This window comes from Psammomys obesus, unplaced genomic scaffold, assembly GCF_907164565.1.
Source record: "Psammomys obesus unplaced genomic scaffold, mPsaObe1.curated_primary_1811, whole genome shotgun sequence".
Taxonomy (NCBI): Eukaryota; Metazoa; Chordata; class Mammalia; order Rodentia; family Muridae; genus Psammomys; species Psammomys obesus.
The window spans coordinates 43,362,821-43,379,572 of NW_026585895.1; the positions used below are offsets into that span (position 1 = coordinate 43,362,821).

General features: G+C 44.3%; 1 protein-coding gene across 1 annotated transcript in view; it reads left to right on the forward strand.

Moving 5' to 3' along the window:
• The window catches only part of Psmb7 (proteasome 20S subunit beta 7), a 56,199-nt gene that overhangs the window by 38,770 nt on the left and 677 nt on the right, over positions 1–16,752 (forward strand). Inside the window, exon 7 of the mRNA XM_055599993.1 lies at positions 14,653–14,804. Coding sequence (XP_055455968.1) covers positions 14,653–14,804 — 152 coding nt within the window. The remainder of the gene's footprint in view (positions 1–14,652; positions 14,805–16,752) is intronic.

Consider the following 16,752-nt stretch of genomic DNA (forward strand, 5'->3'; position numbering starts at 1 on the left):
TGGTGCCAGCTAAATGCAACACACTGCACATGGTGCTGGGCCAGAGTGTTACTGGAGAAGCCATCCTGAGTGTGGTGGAGACTTCCTGCGCAGCCATTAGCAAAGCAGATGCAAAGAGGGATTCTCCTACGCTGTGGTCGATAGGTAATTATTTGTGATGCATTTCTTTGGAGCAGGTGCTCCTTCTGAAATGAGTTTGCTTCACATAGTTCCTATAACTAAAGTGTAGAGAGAAATGTACCATATAGGAGAAATATTTCACAGTGGGTTGTTGTCTGCACCTGTGGCAAAAATCCAGCAGGCAAAGTAAGACTTTGTGAATAGGGACTATGTGGTCACAAGGCAGGAGCCAGATGCAGGGATGTTTGGTGACTTCCATGAGCAGTTAGAGTCAAAACGAAGACACTTCTGGTAAAATGCTATGCAGAGTAATGTCAAAGAGTAAGTGGCATTTTCACCTTCTCTTGTTTAATAGAGTTGCCTTTGTTGACCTAAGACCTTATATAATTTAAGGCCCTAAAATGATCTTTTTATCTTCCTGGTACTCATGTGAAGCCAAGATTTGGAATATCAGAGTTTCTTAGGAGAAGATTAAAAGGAAGCTCATAAAGAATGTGAATCATAACTACTTATAAGTGACTGTCAAGGGTGTGGGTATGAACATGGATTTCAGTGTCAAAGTCAGGCTTTTACAAATCCAAGGAGCCGCCTGTGGTCAGAAGCTTGTAGCCTCTTGAACAATGGATCACTGCTTTTCTTGTGTATGGATTAGAGAGATAACAAGGTGAAGTATAGGACTGAGTGTTACTGCATGGTAGCTTAGAATCCTATAAGTTTGCCTTGGCAGGTAATTTGGCATAAATTGTTAATGTAAATCTGGGTTAGTGGTGAAGATGTTATTTTAGTAAAAAAGATAAACTGCTGATTAATTCAGCATAGAACTCAATTACAAATTGAAAGTGTCTCTGCGGGACTCCCGGGCCCTAAAGACAGCAGATGTTGAATTGATACTCCAGCATATTTCACAGTGGTATGAAATATTAACATGGTTTATTATACTTGTGTGTGTGTGATAACAGGAAGGGGGAGGTGGTGGGCATGTGGGCATGCAGAGCAACCCAACATTACACATCCGCTAATTCGAACTGAAGTGGGATTAGGAATTTTAGGAAAATTTTCCCCTTCTTTTCTTTCTTTTTAGAAAAATGAAGGAGAAAAAAAATGAAGTGGCTCTTTGGAGAAATTATGCTTAAAATAACATTTGGGGCTAAACACTTAAATGTAGTGTCTGTGTAGGTTTATGTTATACATAAAAAATGGCAAGCATGGTAACACAGGTATTTAAGCATTCAGAGAGACAGCTGCTTGCAAGAGTGAGGCCTAGAGGGACTGAACCCAAGTTCGCTGCATCACTGGTCAGCTTTGATGGCCTAGAAAGTTTTAAAAGTTTCTGTGTTGTTTTTAACCTTCTGATCTAAAACACAGTAATTAAAAAAAAAATACCCCTGTATTTTTTACACAGGTAGAAAGTTTTCATTTCTAGTAAAAGAAAGAACTTGTTTTCATATCTCCATTGACTCAAAGGAGAAATATCTGAACAATATTGGAAGAAATTGGTGATTCTTAAGAGAGGGATAAGACTAAGTTAGCTTAGATGAGAAACGTGAAAGTCGTTATCTCCTTCAGTTTGGGATGTTTTTCATGACAGCTTATACAAATGCCAGTTTTTTGGTAGCTATAGTAAAATAGTTCCAGAAGTGGCCAAATGATTATGGTAAGAGTAACTGTCATACCTTTGGCTGATTGTGAAGACTTTTTAAAAAGGTGTCCAGTCTCAAAAACTCCTAAACAGCAAACTTGGCAAAGATAAAGCCATTACCCACAGCCCCAGAAGAAAAGCTGGATGGCCCTGGGAGTCTCTGTGAGGACCTCTCAATGTATGCTGTTGATAGGTGGTAATCCTTCAGAAAAATGAAGGCTAGATTTTCATTCAGCCAAGCTTTATCAATCAGGTTTGTGACACTTTGCTGTGGTATGGACGGACCCAGAAACAAACAACTACTGAAGGCATGTGGAGAAATGTACAAGAATTTGGTACACGAGGGGCAGGTGTTAGACGTAAGATGTTGGGGTTAGGGGTGGGGGATGACTGCACAATGATGGCACACTGATGGTATTTCCCCAGGAGACTTGGAGACAACTGCAGAGAGCATGAAGCTTGTCACGTTTGGATTTGTGGAAGGGTAGGACACCAACCCAAAGAGGAGTTTATTCTCTACAGAGGTACTTAGTGTGGGTCTGCTCTGCCATTCGTAGCCCTGCAAGTTTAGACAGTTGAGCATATTTGTAAATAGGAAAACAAAACTCTAGACATGTACTGTGCCGAAAGTTGCCTGAATGGTCTTTTTTTTTTTCTTTTTTTTTTTTTTTTAAGTTAGCGTGGCCTTTTAATTAGCATGTGCTCTCCACCGTGTGCTGGAGCTGGAGCTTCACAGCCCTGTCCCTGCATGTGAATATTTAAGTTTAGAAAGCTGCCACATTCCATTAGAGGTGGTTGTGTTTCAGCACTGGGTGCAGGAGCTGTGTAGACTTTTCAGATGTCCTTTGAGATTTACGTGGCAGTGTAATTGGGAGATGCTGGTACTTAGTGTGTTGTGCATGGTGGAATGTGAGATTACCAGCTGTAATGAGACCCCAGCAGCATACCTCAGGAAGGTAGTTAAAGTTTTAACCTTCACAGATAATGTTACTTGTGGTTTTCTGTGAGATAATTTATACCACTCTCTCCTAGCCCTGAAACTGCAAAAATTAATACTGCTACCAAGTTGGGCTAAACACCCCACACACACACACACACACACATACACACACAGATACACAAATGTAAATGTTGTTTGGGAGTATAGCTTTGTGAAAATGCTTGCAGGGAGCATTGTGTCCTTAGGATGCCTGCATCCTAAGGTAGTTATTCTATGGTAGTTATGGCACTGGACTATAATTTTTCTAAAATTGGAACTGTGGTGATAGCAGAAAATTAATAAGATATAATGATCTGTTGACTTTGATTCCTTGGCAAAAAAAAATTGGGTTTTTTTTTTCTTTTCGTCTTTTCTTTTTTTCCCCCTGAGACAGGGTTTCTCTGTGTAGCCTTGGTTGTCCTGGAACTCACAGGCTGGTCTTGAACCCAGGGATCCACCTGCATTTGCTTCCCAAGTGCTGGGATTAAAGGCATGCACCACCACTGCCCAGAAATACATTGGCTTTTATCTCAGATGAAAGTTGAATATAGTAGCAACACTCCCATTTCAGCACTTGGGAAGCTGAGGCAGGAGGATAGCCCAAGCTTGCCGTTTGGTTTTGTTTTAGTTAATTGCAGTTTTGCTAGGCTCCTGTCTGAAAGCATAACAGAGTATATTAATAATTTCAGGGGTTGGCTGTCCTGAGAGGCTCCACCTAGCAGCTGATTGAAACACACTGAGACTCACAGCCAAACATTGGGCGAAGCATAGGGAATCTTGTGGAAAAGTGGGGGGAAGGATAGAAGGACCCTGGAGGTGACAGGAGCTCCACAAGAAGACCAACAGAGCCAACTAACCAGGGCCCAGAGGGGCTTGTGGAGACTGAAGCATCAACCAAGGACCATGTATAGATTAGACATAGGCCCCTTACACAGATGTAGCAGATGGGGCAGCTCAGGGTTCCTGTGTGTTCCCTAGTAAGGGGTGTTCCCTATCTCTGAAATATACTCTGTTGCCTATTCTCCCCCCCCCCCCCCCCGGGCAGGGCGGGAAGAGGATGCGCTCAGTCCTGATGCAACTTGATGAGCTGGGGTGGGTTAGCGGGGGTGGGGGGGTCCCTTTTTGAGGAATAAGGGAGTAGGGAAAGAGGGAGTTGAATAGGGCTATGATTGGGATGTAAAGTAGCTGGCAAAGGCTAGTGAAAGCAGAGGAGTCAAGTCAGCAGCAGCCACTATGTGCTGTCTGCATGCAGGGTACTTAGACTAGCAACTTCCTCTGTGCTTCAGTACATTGTCTACTTAGAATTTTCACAGGAACAAATAAGACATAAAACCCTAGGTGCTAGGTTAGGGCCTCTTATAGGCAATACCTAAAAGTACTGTATGATGAAACCTCTGAGATCACACAGCTAGCAATTAACAGGGCTAAGTTCATGCTTGGTCTTTATCCCCTTAAATTCTCTAAGTCAAGGCCAGTGTCACCGAGATTCACAGCTCCCCCACCCATCTTCAAAAATGTATAAGTTAAAAATATTCTCTAGTCCTTTAAATACGCCTATCAGACCCAGACTCTAGACCTTTTTGTCTCTCTCCCCTTCTCTCTTCCTCCCTCCTTCCCCCTCCCTCCCTGCATAGTCCTGCTTGGCTAGAACTATGCACACCAGACTGTCCTCAAACTTGAGGCAGAACTCCTGTCTCTGCATCTTCACTCCTGGGATACAGGGGATTGCCTGATAAACTGGCTTCCTTGTACCCTTTGGAAGCATCCTTTCTCTGCCTTTAAGGAACTGAGAGATTATGTAAAGACTTTTTCTTGGGGCCTAGGAAAAAGTGATCAGCTTGGCCTCAGAGGGGGTCATAGTTTGTTAGCTGCTTCCAGTTGTTCCCCTCTCCCTGTCCTTCCCCAGGTTACCATTCTTTTTTGTTTTTTAGGAAGTCTCACTGTGCATCCCTGGCTCCTGGAGCTTGATAGGTAGACTAGACTGGCCTTGAGTTCACAGAGGTCTTCCTGCCTCTGCCTCCTGGAATCAAAGGAGTGTGCTACCACCCTGCCAGTCACCATTCTTAGGTCTTTCTACTTTCCTTCCTCATATCTTGACCTCACCTACGGCCCCCCTTTTGGGCCCATCATGGCCCCTTAGCACATCTTTCTATATATTTGTAGCTTTTGTACACAAGTTAACCAGTCCTGTCTGTTCATTCAGCTGCTCTCCAGGGGCCAGTCAGGAATTTTTCATAGTCTTGCCATTCATGAAATGAGAAATGGCCTTTGCAAGTTGGTTCTTGCTCGTCTTGGGATTTTTGTTTCACTGCTTTGTCGCCCTTCCTCTCTTAAGTCCAGTAAACTTAGAATAATTCTTACTTAACTTGAGCTTGTCCCTTTCTGGTGACACCCGTTAGGGAATATGTTATAGAAGCCTGTCATTGTCTAGGGACTATATCTGTTATGGTCTTTCCATCAACCCACCAGAAAAATAGTTGTCAAGAAGTTACAGAGAGCCCTTGTGTGCAGGCTGCATTCATTCAGAGGAGTGCTTAGTGGCCATGACATGCTAGATGTCCAGGTGGCACTCTTTCCTAACCTCCTCCCCTACTCATACCTGCCCACCTTTTCTTCTTTTCCTACCAGTGGACCAAAGCGGCCTTTCCAGGAATGTGCTTGACATTTCTGTCCTCCTTGCCTTTGGTCTCTCCTCCACTTTGTCCAGTCCGAGTTTCTGCAAGCATGTCTAACCACATCAGCCCCTCACTTAAAATGTACATGGCTTTCCAGTGCTTAGCAGGGCTGATGTTGTATGGTGTAGAAGGTTCGCAGGCATTTAGCTCCACTGAACTACCTGCCTAATCACATGCTCCCAGGTCCCTACTCTTTTCCTGACACGCCACTTCTGCCCTTTGTGTTGCTTGCTGTAGTCTTGGCCCAGTTCTAATGACCTTACTCATGAAACCTCTGGCTACCCACAACTTTTTTGTCAAGCCTGCCTCTTGACACTCTATTTTGTCATAGTAAGATTACCTATTCCTTTCTCCTTGTGTGTTCCTCCCTTACAGGCTCTGCAGACCTCATCCCTAGCAGTGCCTGTAGTGTGTGCTTGTTCCATACAGGCATGCATTCATGCACAGCTGGTCAGACCTTGGACATTCTGTGAACGATTTTGTGTCACTTGAAATTTGCTTTATTTGTAACTATTTTGAAATTTCCTAGAACAAGGGTACTCTGTACAACCATGACTTTTCTGTTCATTGTTCCTAGACCTTGAGACTGAGGTAGCAAGATGGTGTGGAGGACACTCCCTACATTGGCCTTGAGCAAATACAAGTTCTGGACCACAGGATGGGCCTGTATCTTTGCTGAGACCTGTGGTACAGATTCTTTCTTATCTCCTTCCCTGCCACACTTTGCCTTCTTCCTTCTCTCTTTTTGTGTTGAGAATGGAACCTAGGGCCTCCCATAAGCTAGGCACTTACTCTATCACTGAACGGCATCCTCAGCCCAGTGTCCAACCTCCTCATCTTCCTTTCCATTTTCACTTAAAAACTCTGTGTGTCTCTAGAACTGGCCATTTCATTTCAGGACAGAGATAATAGATTTTCAGGATTACAGAGCATATTTCTCACATTTCTTTTTTAAACCCAGGCTTTCTTGTCTTTTTCTTTCTCTCCTTACATTTGATTCAGTTCAGCCTTGGAAATGTATATTTGTGTACACTGTGCTATGAACACTGATTTCCTCTCCTTGTGGAAAGCAATATGTTCTCATCTCTTTTGGTCCTTTTCCCTCTGGAAGCTTAGGTATTTTTCTTTCCATTCACTGTCACAGATTCCAGCAAAACCACTTGCCCGCCATCAGTTTTTCTAATGGTAGGATAGGGAGAGAGACTTTGGTGGTGCCAGGCACTAGTTTGGCACAAATCCCTGGCTCTTTTCACACACAGCTGAAAGCCTGTGGGTGCCTCAGCCAAGCTTTGTGTACGCCCCTGTATCCTCACCTGCAGAAGCAGATGAAGGCTAGTAAGCATTGGTTAAGCAAAGCAGTTCTCAACAGCTTCTTTCTTCTGCCCTAAAGCTCACCAATAGATTTGTAAACACCATGTGCCTGGGTCATTCCTGTCTTTTTATTCTTCCCCATAGCTCTTGGACATTGTTGGCAAGCTGCAGCTCAGAGAGGGACCAGGCTTTCTAGAGCTGGCCTTTTCAGGCCCATTGTGACTGCACGCTGTGTGCGTTCCAAGCCTGTAGCTGTTGTTTTCCTGCTTGGGTTATCTGGACAGCCCAGTTGAGCCTTCCCATCCTTGCTAAGAAACCCCAAAAATCTCTCCCGCACCCACCTTCATGATTTGCATCACCCACATCCTGGTTCACTCTCACACCTACACAGGGGCAGCACACTGAGCTGTCCCAAGAGAACAGTCTACACCACTGCAATCGTAAAGACATATCCCACCTTTGTTTTACTTCCTCACTGATTTATTTTTTAGTTAGTTTTTTTTTTTAAGTTTATTTTAAATGTTCAGTATCTATTTGCACATGAGTACAGGTACCCACAGAGGCCAGAGCTATTGGATCCCCTGGAGCTAGAGTTACAGGCTACATGGCTTGGGTGCTAGGAACTGAAGTTGGGTCTCTTGCAGAAGTAGTAAGCACTTTAACCACTGGGCCATCTCTTTAGCCCCCTTAGTTTGTTTTTTGAGATAGGTTTGCTTGGCTGGCTTGAACTTATGATCCTCCTGCCACAGTCTTCCAAGGGCTTAGATTGCAGGTGTCTGTTGAAATACCTGGTCTACTGTTAACTTTAAAAACACATTTGCAGTTCACTTTTACATAGTCATTTCCAGGTGTTTGACAGGCAGGCCTTTTTTTATCCAAGAGCTCAAGCCAGACCCAGAATTTGGCTGTCTTTACTTTGTCATTCACCCCAGTCTGAAAAACAAATTAGCCTTTTTACTATAAAGGAAGTGGCCACACATTGGGGGAGGGGGTCTCTTTTAAATACTCCTTTGAACTCTTTAAGTTTTATTCACCTACCAGCTAGTAAATTGAGGCCCAGTCAATGGTATATGTGAAGCCTCAGCGTATTAACAGGACACTACAAAATGTCATGTTCAGGCCCTTTATTCCTTGTGGCTAATTGTCCTTAAATAGTTCCAGTTAAGACTGGTATAACTGTGGAATTTCTCTCTTGATATTGTCCTGTCCAATGGCTTCATCTTTGAGTCTGGCAAAGCTGTATCTGTTTGAAGTTGAGATTGTCCCTTAACTCATTGCTGTACATGTTGCATACTGATTTCCTGGGATATAAAGATGGAAAAGCTATGAGGTGCAGACGTGTGGTCCTCCTTTGTAGAGTCTAAACTTGAATCATACCCAGACTTAACCTGCTCTCCTTCATGCCATCGGAGCAGTAGAATATATTACTACTTGTATGTATGTGTTGTGTGCATGGGCATCGTGCTAAGGTTGGTGGAATTCAGGCCCTCTGTTCAATAGGCAGTGATACACTGATCCCTACCTTAAGCATAGAACAGTAGACTATTGCAAAGTAAAGAAAGATTATGTAAGCGTTCCCAGATTAATTTGGATTATTTTAATAAACTAAATTCTGATTGATTTAACACTTCTTGTCATGTTGTTCTTCCCCTACTCTATGAGAGAGGGTCTCAGTGTGTATGCTAAGTGCACTGGAACACATGATGTAGACCAGTCTGGCTTCCATCATTACATCTGCCCCAGGAGTGCTAGGACTAAAGGCATGCCCCATCATGCTTAGCCATTTCAATATTTATTATATATTATCTATGGTTGTCATGTAATACAGGAGATCTCTTGATCCCATACCTCCTCACTAAAATTTGAATCCTCTTACCAGCATCCATTCAGCCCTTTCATACTTGGTTACAAGGTTTCATACTTGGTGACAAATATATGTTGTCAAAAAAAAAGGGAACTAATGGGGGTAATTGCAGATTGAGTAGCAAATAGAAAAAGGCATAGAAGCTATGTGAGAATTGTGGCTACCGTGCTGTGCCACATTCTTATCACTGGAGGAAACAGAGGGAAGAGAGCCAGCTGTCTCCAGTTTCTGGTAGAGAGGGGATAGAAGGCAAAGGGATGCCTCTGTGGTGCTGTGAAAAAAATAGTAGCGGGACTAAGGCCTCAGTAGGTAAAGTACTTGTTACACTACACAAGCTTGAGGGCCTGAATTCAAATTCCCAGCAGTGGTAGGCCCACTGAGACAGGCAGATCTCTGGGGCTGGCTGACCCAGTCTAACCAGTTAGTGAGCTCCAGGTTCAGTGACCAACCCTGGCTTCAAAAACAATGAGATAAAATAAAATATGGGCTGGAGAGATGGCTCAGTGATTAAGAGCTCTAGCTGCTCTTCTAGAGGACCCACGTTCAGTTCCTAGCACCCTCATGGCAGCTCATAGCTATCAGTAACTCTTAAGATCAAACACCCTCACGTAGATATGCATGCAGGCAAAACACAGATACACACAAAGTAAAAATAAATTTTTTTTTTTTTAAATGTGGAGAGCAACTGAAGAAGACACCAACATCATCCTGTGGCTTCTCTACACAAACATACCCTACTCCCAGCCAGTAAAAACAGTAGACACAGAGAGCTCCGCCCTTCATGCAGAGGCCACTTCCATCCTTTCCCTCTGTCTGTCTAGCTACTTATCAGACGTATTTTCCTGAAATAACTTTGTTTCTTTTTAATTCTAAAATTTGTAGGTACAAATGTATTGTTTCAAATGACTGGCCATATACATCTATTTTTACATTTCAGATGTATTTGAATATTATGTTAGGCTTCTAGTCTAATTTTCCTGCACCTCACAGCTTTTCCATCTTTATATCCCAGGAAATCATACATAAGTTTACATATGTTTGGGTCTCACCAGGCTTGGTATACATAGCCAAACTGTCAGGTTGTACAGGGTTTATTTAAAGAGGATTAATTTGAAGCTGAACTGTGCAGGGTGCCCATTGGCTGGCACACCCACCTTCTACTCTGGTGACATTGCTGATCTGAAAACTGCTTTAGTGAGAAGAGGAATTGGATTTCAGCTGTAGATGGGATAACCTGGAGAAGTTTCTCTGCAGTGCTCTTTGGACCCACACTGTCGCGATGCTGAGGTAATCTATCAGTTTGTGAGTGTCTACAAAACACAACTCTCTAGATAACAGGTTTAAAGTAAAGATTTAATACAGTCTCCATCTCCTATGATGTTGCAGTGACAGTTTAAAACTCATTCTCTAAATCTCAGCAGACTTTATAGCTAGCAGTGGGCCAATATAAAGTTTAATAGCGCTACAACACATAAATCATCTTTTAAAGATGCTACTAGTAGCTCCAATATTAAATGCAGACAATCGCCTGTGGTATAAATAATTTATCAAACACCGTTTCAGATTAGCCCTCCATGCTGAGTTATTTATTTTAGCCTTTTCTGTACGATTCCTAAGGCACTTTTTGAAAGATCCATTACTGGTCAGTTTAATGAACTTGGGGGTCTGTTTTGTCCCCTCAAGCACTCGGGTACAGCTGTGGTGACCATTACATGGCCGACGTGGACCTCTTTGTGCCTTTTACAAGTGCTGCCCATTTGTCATGTAGCGGTAAATGGAGCTGCACATTGGAGTCCAGGGACACATTGTGCGCTGCAGTGATAGAGACAAACAGATAGCTCTATAAAGTGCTGCTTGTCACAGCTGACTTGGAGTACAGTACATCACTCTTATTGTAATCTCATTTAAGAAGCAGGGTGGCCCGAGGGACTGATATTCCCAGTTAGTTTGGTCTTTGTAGCCATAAAGCAGGAAGTGCTCCTTTTATATTCTCTGAACTTTTAGGGAGTGTGCTTTGCTCAAATTAATTATTACAGGGACTTCTCCATGGCACTGGGTGAAGGCTTGTCAGCAGGTTTGTCTGGACCGCCTTTTCCTGGCTTGAGGTTTGGTACCTGCAGTTGGCTATCGAGAGGTGGACTGCAAGCCGTTAAGCACTTGCTATGCACCAGTCACTATAGTAGGTGCTTTCTGTATTTGATTTTTAGTTTTTTGCAGTAAACCTGTGAGGTAGAATTTATTATCACATTATAGAGAAGGCCAACATCTCAGAAAAGTGGTTACTTGCTCCCAGCTACACAGCAGGAAGTAAAAATCTGAAGATGTGGTTCTGTCTGTCTGCTTCCACATTTGCTAGATAACCTTGAACCTGAGACCGTCAGGTTTCCTATCACCAGGGTCATAATGGTCTTCCGCATGAGTGTTTTGAAGCTGTTCTTATCCTGGAGGGCTATTTTTCTAGTAGCTGGGATGTGCCCTGCTGGTCTGACACACTGAATCTCCAAGTTCCCTTGAGATAAGTATTGGAAATCCATGAGCAGCTGGCTGGTTGGAGGAGGATGCCGGTGCAGCAGGGGGAGGGCAGAGCACCTGGCCTGGCCAGCTGGGGGCACAGGGTCTGCAGGGCTAGGTCAGAGCCCCTCAGCAGCACCTGTCCCAGGCAGATGTTGCTCAGGACCCAGGTTACCTCAAATTTTCCAGAAAAGGGAGGTGCAGAGTCCTAGAAAGAATTAATCCTAGAGGAAGAAACAATGTTTCTTGAATATTCTGTGGGCAAAATGATAAAATGTGGTGTTTTCTCCACCTCTTAGAATTTTTTCTTGATAGTTTTCTAAAGTATTAATAGCATATTAAAGGCAAAAGTTAGTTATTTGCAAAATTTTACTCTAAAGGAAAAAAAAATGAATATGCCCAGTAGTACAGGTACATCTGTGCCTAGAAGTGCAAAAAGTACTGTGTTCAAAGACAGTGTTTGACATGTAAAGCAGTTCCTCAAATAGGTCTCTGAAAATATTTCTTGAAGATATTGTGTAAATACTTGGGTAGACCTCTTTGTGTTTTGAGGTAGTTTGGTGTGAGAAGAACATGAAATAAGATCACCATCTTTTGTTTTGAGGCAGGGTTTCTCTGTGTAGGCCTGGCTGTCCAGGAACTTGTTCTGTAGTCCAAGTTGGCCTTGAACTCAGATTTGCTTTCCTCTGTCTCCCAAGGGTGTGCCACTGCCCAGCTAAGACCTTCATCTTTATATTGGTTCCTGCTGTGACATTGTAGGAACATTACTCCATCCTGTGAAAAGTAGAGAGGGGCCCTCGTTAGGTAGGGGGTCAGTGGGTGCTGTGGGAAGCATCAGGCTCCCCTGCTCTACAACAGATGATTGCCAGAGGAGCTGCTTCTTGGGCTAGACAGAAACTGCCAGCCACCATTCTTAAACTTAGCCCAGCTATTGAGGCTCATAGTGACACAGTCTTGGTGTCCCTCTGGTGAAGAGCCCAGAGCCCAAGAAAGGTTACTTGTTAGCTGATACAGTTTGTGGCTGCTACAGACCTTTTTAACTATTTAATGTTTGCTACCTGTGTGACTTTGGCGCTCCCTCTCAGCCCCTTCTGATTAGTATGAGCCTGACTCAGTATTTAACACATTGTGGTAGGTACTTGGTTACTGTGAAGTTTTTCATTTCATAACGTGTGTGTGTGTGTGTGTGTGTGTGTGTGTGTGTGTGTGTGTGTGTCCTTAAAGAATCATCTTCCTAGCACTGGTGAAGAAGCTTGAAAGAAGCGTTGACTGCTTCCCCAATTTGTAAAAAGCCTTCGCACAACTGTATACAGGATGATTTTACAAGTAGACCAAATTATACATAATGTATTTAAAAATTCTGCACTTTTTGAAATGTGCTTTTGCCAGCAATGTACTTTCATGTCCAAATGTTTGCAAAACAGAGGGAGACTCACCTCCACTTCATAGCACCTTCTGCCAGGTGAACTAGTGCAGACCAGACAGGCACATGTATTTCCATGCCCTCTACGTCATCCTCCCTTGGAACTTAAGGTCTGTGGCGCTAAGTGCTGCCTGCTGGGTGTTTTTTCTGTCCCACGTCCTTTGCTCAGAGCACCAGCTACAGAGATGAGAACAGACAAAGAAAGGCAGTAAGTAGTTAAGTGGAGAAAGAGAAGGGGGAGAAGGGATGGCAGCCCCGAGCAGGGAGCAAGCAGCGCTCTCCCAGCGTGCGTGCACATGCACATCTAATGTTGGTTAATACACAGGGAGCTGGAATGAGGTTGCATTGGTTAAGCAGGTGGTTGGGTTGTGCAGTCTCCACCACCATCTATATTCCACCTTCCCGTGTTTCTGGCAAGCCTTTTGCAGGACTATGGAGAAGTAGAGAGTTCCCGATTACATGGTCCTGTGGGGTGAATTTTTACAGCACTGTGTATATGCACGAGAATAACTTGGTTCACTGTCCTCACAAATGTGTCCGGCTGCTGGTTTGGCAAGGATCCCTCCCACTCTTGCAGAGCTGTCTTTATCTTGCTCTGGGTCTGTAGAGGGCACTCCTGTTACTAGTATTCTAGCCTGGCACAGATTTTTCTCACAACTTGAAGCTTTGAATCTGCCCATTGAGGTTCTTAGGCCAGATTTGGGGCAGTCAGGGAGTGGGGGTTGAACATGGGGGGGAGGACTGAGATGTGTGCAGTTTTATTGGGCTCATGTGTCTTTACCCTTGTGCTGTGGGAAGCAGCAGTAGCACATGCTGGAAAAGACTTGCTCATTTCTGTTTTTGTTTCATAAAGGACTTCAGCTTGGTGGGCCCATGTTCTGCCTTGCTGCCTGCATTGCTCTTGTTTCCTGGATGCCTTTGTTTACAGCCTGCCTTCAGCTCTCCTTGAAGCTTTGCTAAGACAGTCATTATTGTCTCTCCTACTCAGCCTTTGACCCTCATCATGGGCTGGAGCAGTCACATGGGCCTGACGCTCCCAGGAACTCTAAAAATCCCAAAAGAATGAGGTTATGAGGTGTGGCCCTAGTGCCTCCCTTGTCGTATGATGGCTCTCTTGACTAAGAAAGTTATGAGGAACTGGGAAACAGCAAGTAGGCTCATAGATGGGTAGAAACAATTTCTGTGGGGGCAAATCATGCTTGGCTCTGCAAGCATTTTCCCAGAACTATGATTGTGCTTTGGTATCAGCTTATCTCAGACCCACAGTGCTGATTTTCTCCATTATGTTACCAGGAAGTTTGTGTGTGTTTGTTTTTCCTTTTTCTGAACCTGTTACCTCTCTCCTTTATTTTATAAGGTGCAGCTTTGTCTTTCCCTATCCTTGGATGGGAGTATTCTGTCCTAGAGTCAATGTTAAGACACTTTGATCATTTAGCAAACTAAGTCCATGAGACAAATCCAGCCTAACACCTGTTTTGTTAATAAAGTTTTATTAGGTCACATAATCACCCTGTTTATGCATTGTCTGTGGCTGTTTTATGCTAAGTGGTGGTGTTGAGTAGTTGTAACAGACAAAACTGTACCCAGAAACTTAAAATGTGTACTGTCCAGCCCTTATGAGAATAACTTACTGTGTCTTGCTTCAAATGATAGATGCTGGCAGCATATGATGGAAAACATTGTGCTGTAGAAGGGGCATGGGCATGAAGGGTTTGAAAAGCCTACTTAACCACCTGAAGAGCTTTAGGCAAGCCATTGGAATTCTTTGCTGTCTTTTCCCTTTTCACACACAGGGGGTGTGTGTGAAAACATTGGAGTTCTAGAGAGTTTTTGTTGTTGTTGTTTTGTTTTGTTTTGTTTTTTGAGACAGGGTTGGTTTTTCAAGACATAGTTTCTCTGTAAAATTGGCTGTCCTGGAACTTACTCTGTAGGCCAGGATGGCCTTGAACTCACAGAGATCCACCTCCCTCTGTATCATGACTGCTGGGATTAAAGGCGAGTACAACCATTGCTGCTCCAGGGAGGTTTTGACCATTCATGATCGAATACATCTGAGATGCATTCTCTCTGCTGAGCAGTCTGTCATTCTCCATGGATACAATTAATCATGGCTGCCTTTTGCTTTTTCAGGAGGAAGAAGCCAAGAAGCTAGTGAGTGAGGCTATCTCAGCTGGCATCTTTAATGACTTAGGGTCTGGAAGCAACATTGATCTGTGTGTCATCAGCAAGAACAAGTTGGACTTTCTTCGTCCATACTCGGTGCCCAACAAGAAAGGGACCAGGTAAGTGAAGGGGATGATGTTTTTCCTGTGCTCTACTACCTTCAGTATCTCCATGCCATGTGGATTGGGCATTCTGGATTCTTTCCCACACTGAGAAAAGCCACTGTTCCAAAGCAGCTTATACAGTGGCCCTTTGAGTCAGGGCTACATTATGATCATGGCTGTGGTCAGGCACAGAGAAGTGTCTTAATCTCTCATGTGCTGGCAGGAGAGGTGGAATAGGTCCAAGAGAGAGCTTCAGGCTGAGAGTTGAGTCATAGAGGTGTTGTCATCCGGTCCCGTCTCCCAGTGTTTTCTTCAGCATCTTAAGTCCTGCATAGAATCTTGTGAGTTGTTTAGGTTTCACGGAAGCCAGCCCACAACTTTTTTTCTTCGGGCTGGCCCAAGACATCCTAAAGGTTCTAATCCTGTGGCTAGGAGCCTCTGAATTATGGCTTTGGTGGCTCCTGGTGTTTGTGCTGCAGAGTGGTGCCACAGAACACAGACAGGTTCAGGCTTACATTCCATGGATGCCTCATCTTAGTGGTGCAAGCCAGGATCTGAGCTGTGAGGTGATGTTCTAGGTCCAAAAGACCCGATAACTGCTGTCTGCATGCACCTGTCGCTCATTGATGGACAGTTCTTGTTGGTTGGTCAGCTGCTTGAGCGTTCTGGGCTCTAGTTAGTAGCAGAGGACCTCTGTGGAAGGCTTACTTCTACACCCACTGAGGGTCCCTAGCTCTAGAGTCACAAGGAAAGGATGGGTCTTCAGTGCCAACAGCGCTTCACTGTAGGCTGCTGTCAGCATTTGGTGGAAACTTAGTGTAAAACAGCTGTAGGGTGGTTGATAAGGATGGCCACTGGTTGGCATGGTGGCTCTGGGTATCAGTCCTGTATTTGAAATGATGGAGCTAGGCTAGTGTTGTCCCAATTCCTCAGGCCTTCAGTTAAAAGGAAAGCTGCCTTTAAGATAAGGGCTGGTTTTGGAGAGCAGCTTCCACTGAAGGATGCCAGTCCTTTGGAAAGAAAAGTGGGGAGTGAGTGATTCTGTTCCATGTGGACTGAACAGTCAGTCTCTCAGGCAGAGAATTTGAAAAGCCACCCTTGAAACTAGGTTATAAAAGGAACCTTTGTGGTAAAGGTAGCATTGTGGAGCCAGGGATGTGGTTCTGTGGCAGAACTAAAATGTGTGAGACTCTGGGTTCTGTCCTAGCCTTTGGGGTGGGGATGTACCTGATAAAGTGACAAGGGAGAGGGGCTAAGCACAGGTAGGTATGCAGTGATCTGCCTTGGGGTAGTACTAGTATTCACACACTCTAGAACCCCACTGTCCTTTAGACTGGTGGCTCTGAGAATGCTGCCTGGATGAGGGAACCCACAATGGACAAGTGAGGGCAAAGGTTGTTCCATGCCCATCACCACCATGTACCTGCCTGCTTCCTTGCATGCTGCTAAGGCCAACAGCCATACCCAAAAGGAACAGAGGCTCTTATCTCCACTTAACCTAAAGATGGGATAAAGGTCAAAGGGCCATTTGGACTTTGGTTTCAAGGCAACACTTAACTGCTAGTGGCCCAGCCTGGTGGGGACCGGGAGACATCTTTAAACTTCAAGGGAACAAGGACAAATGTGTTGTGAAAAAAGGATACCTTCTCCTAAAGCCTACCAGAACTGTCAGGTATCTTCTCTGCTCCCTGTTGGAGCCCAAGTGCCTGTTTGACAAATTTTGTAGCTTCCATTGGCCGGATAGCAGCTTGATGGAACTGTCACTCTAGTGAGAAACACAGCAGAGGAGCAATTGACTGCTGCTGCATTTTGGCAGTCAGGACTCTGAAGAGTCAGGAGAGTACATGTGGATCAGGGTGAGCACTTTGTGCTCAGAGTTCTGCCCCAAGGAGGCAGCTCAGGTGGGTGTGTCCTGGCTGTAATCCACTGTGACCAGAAGGGACAGTTGTCCTTGAATGCTGTT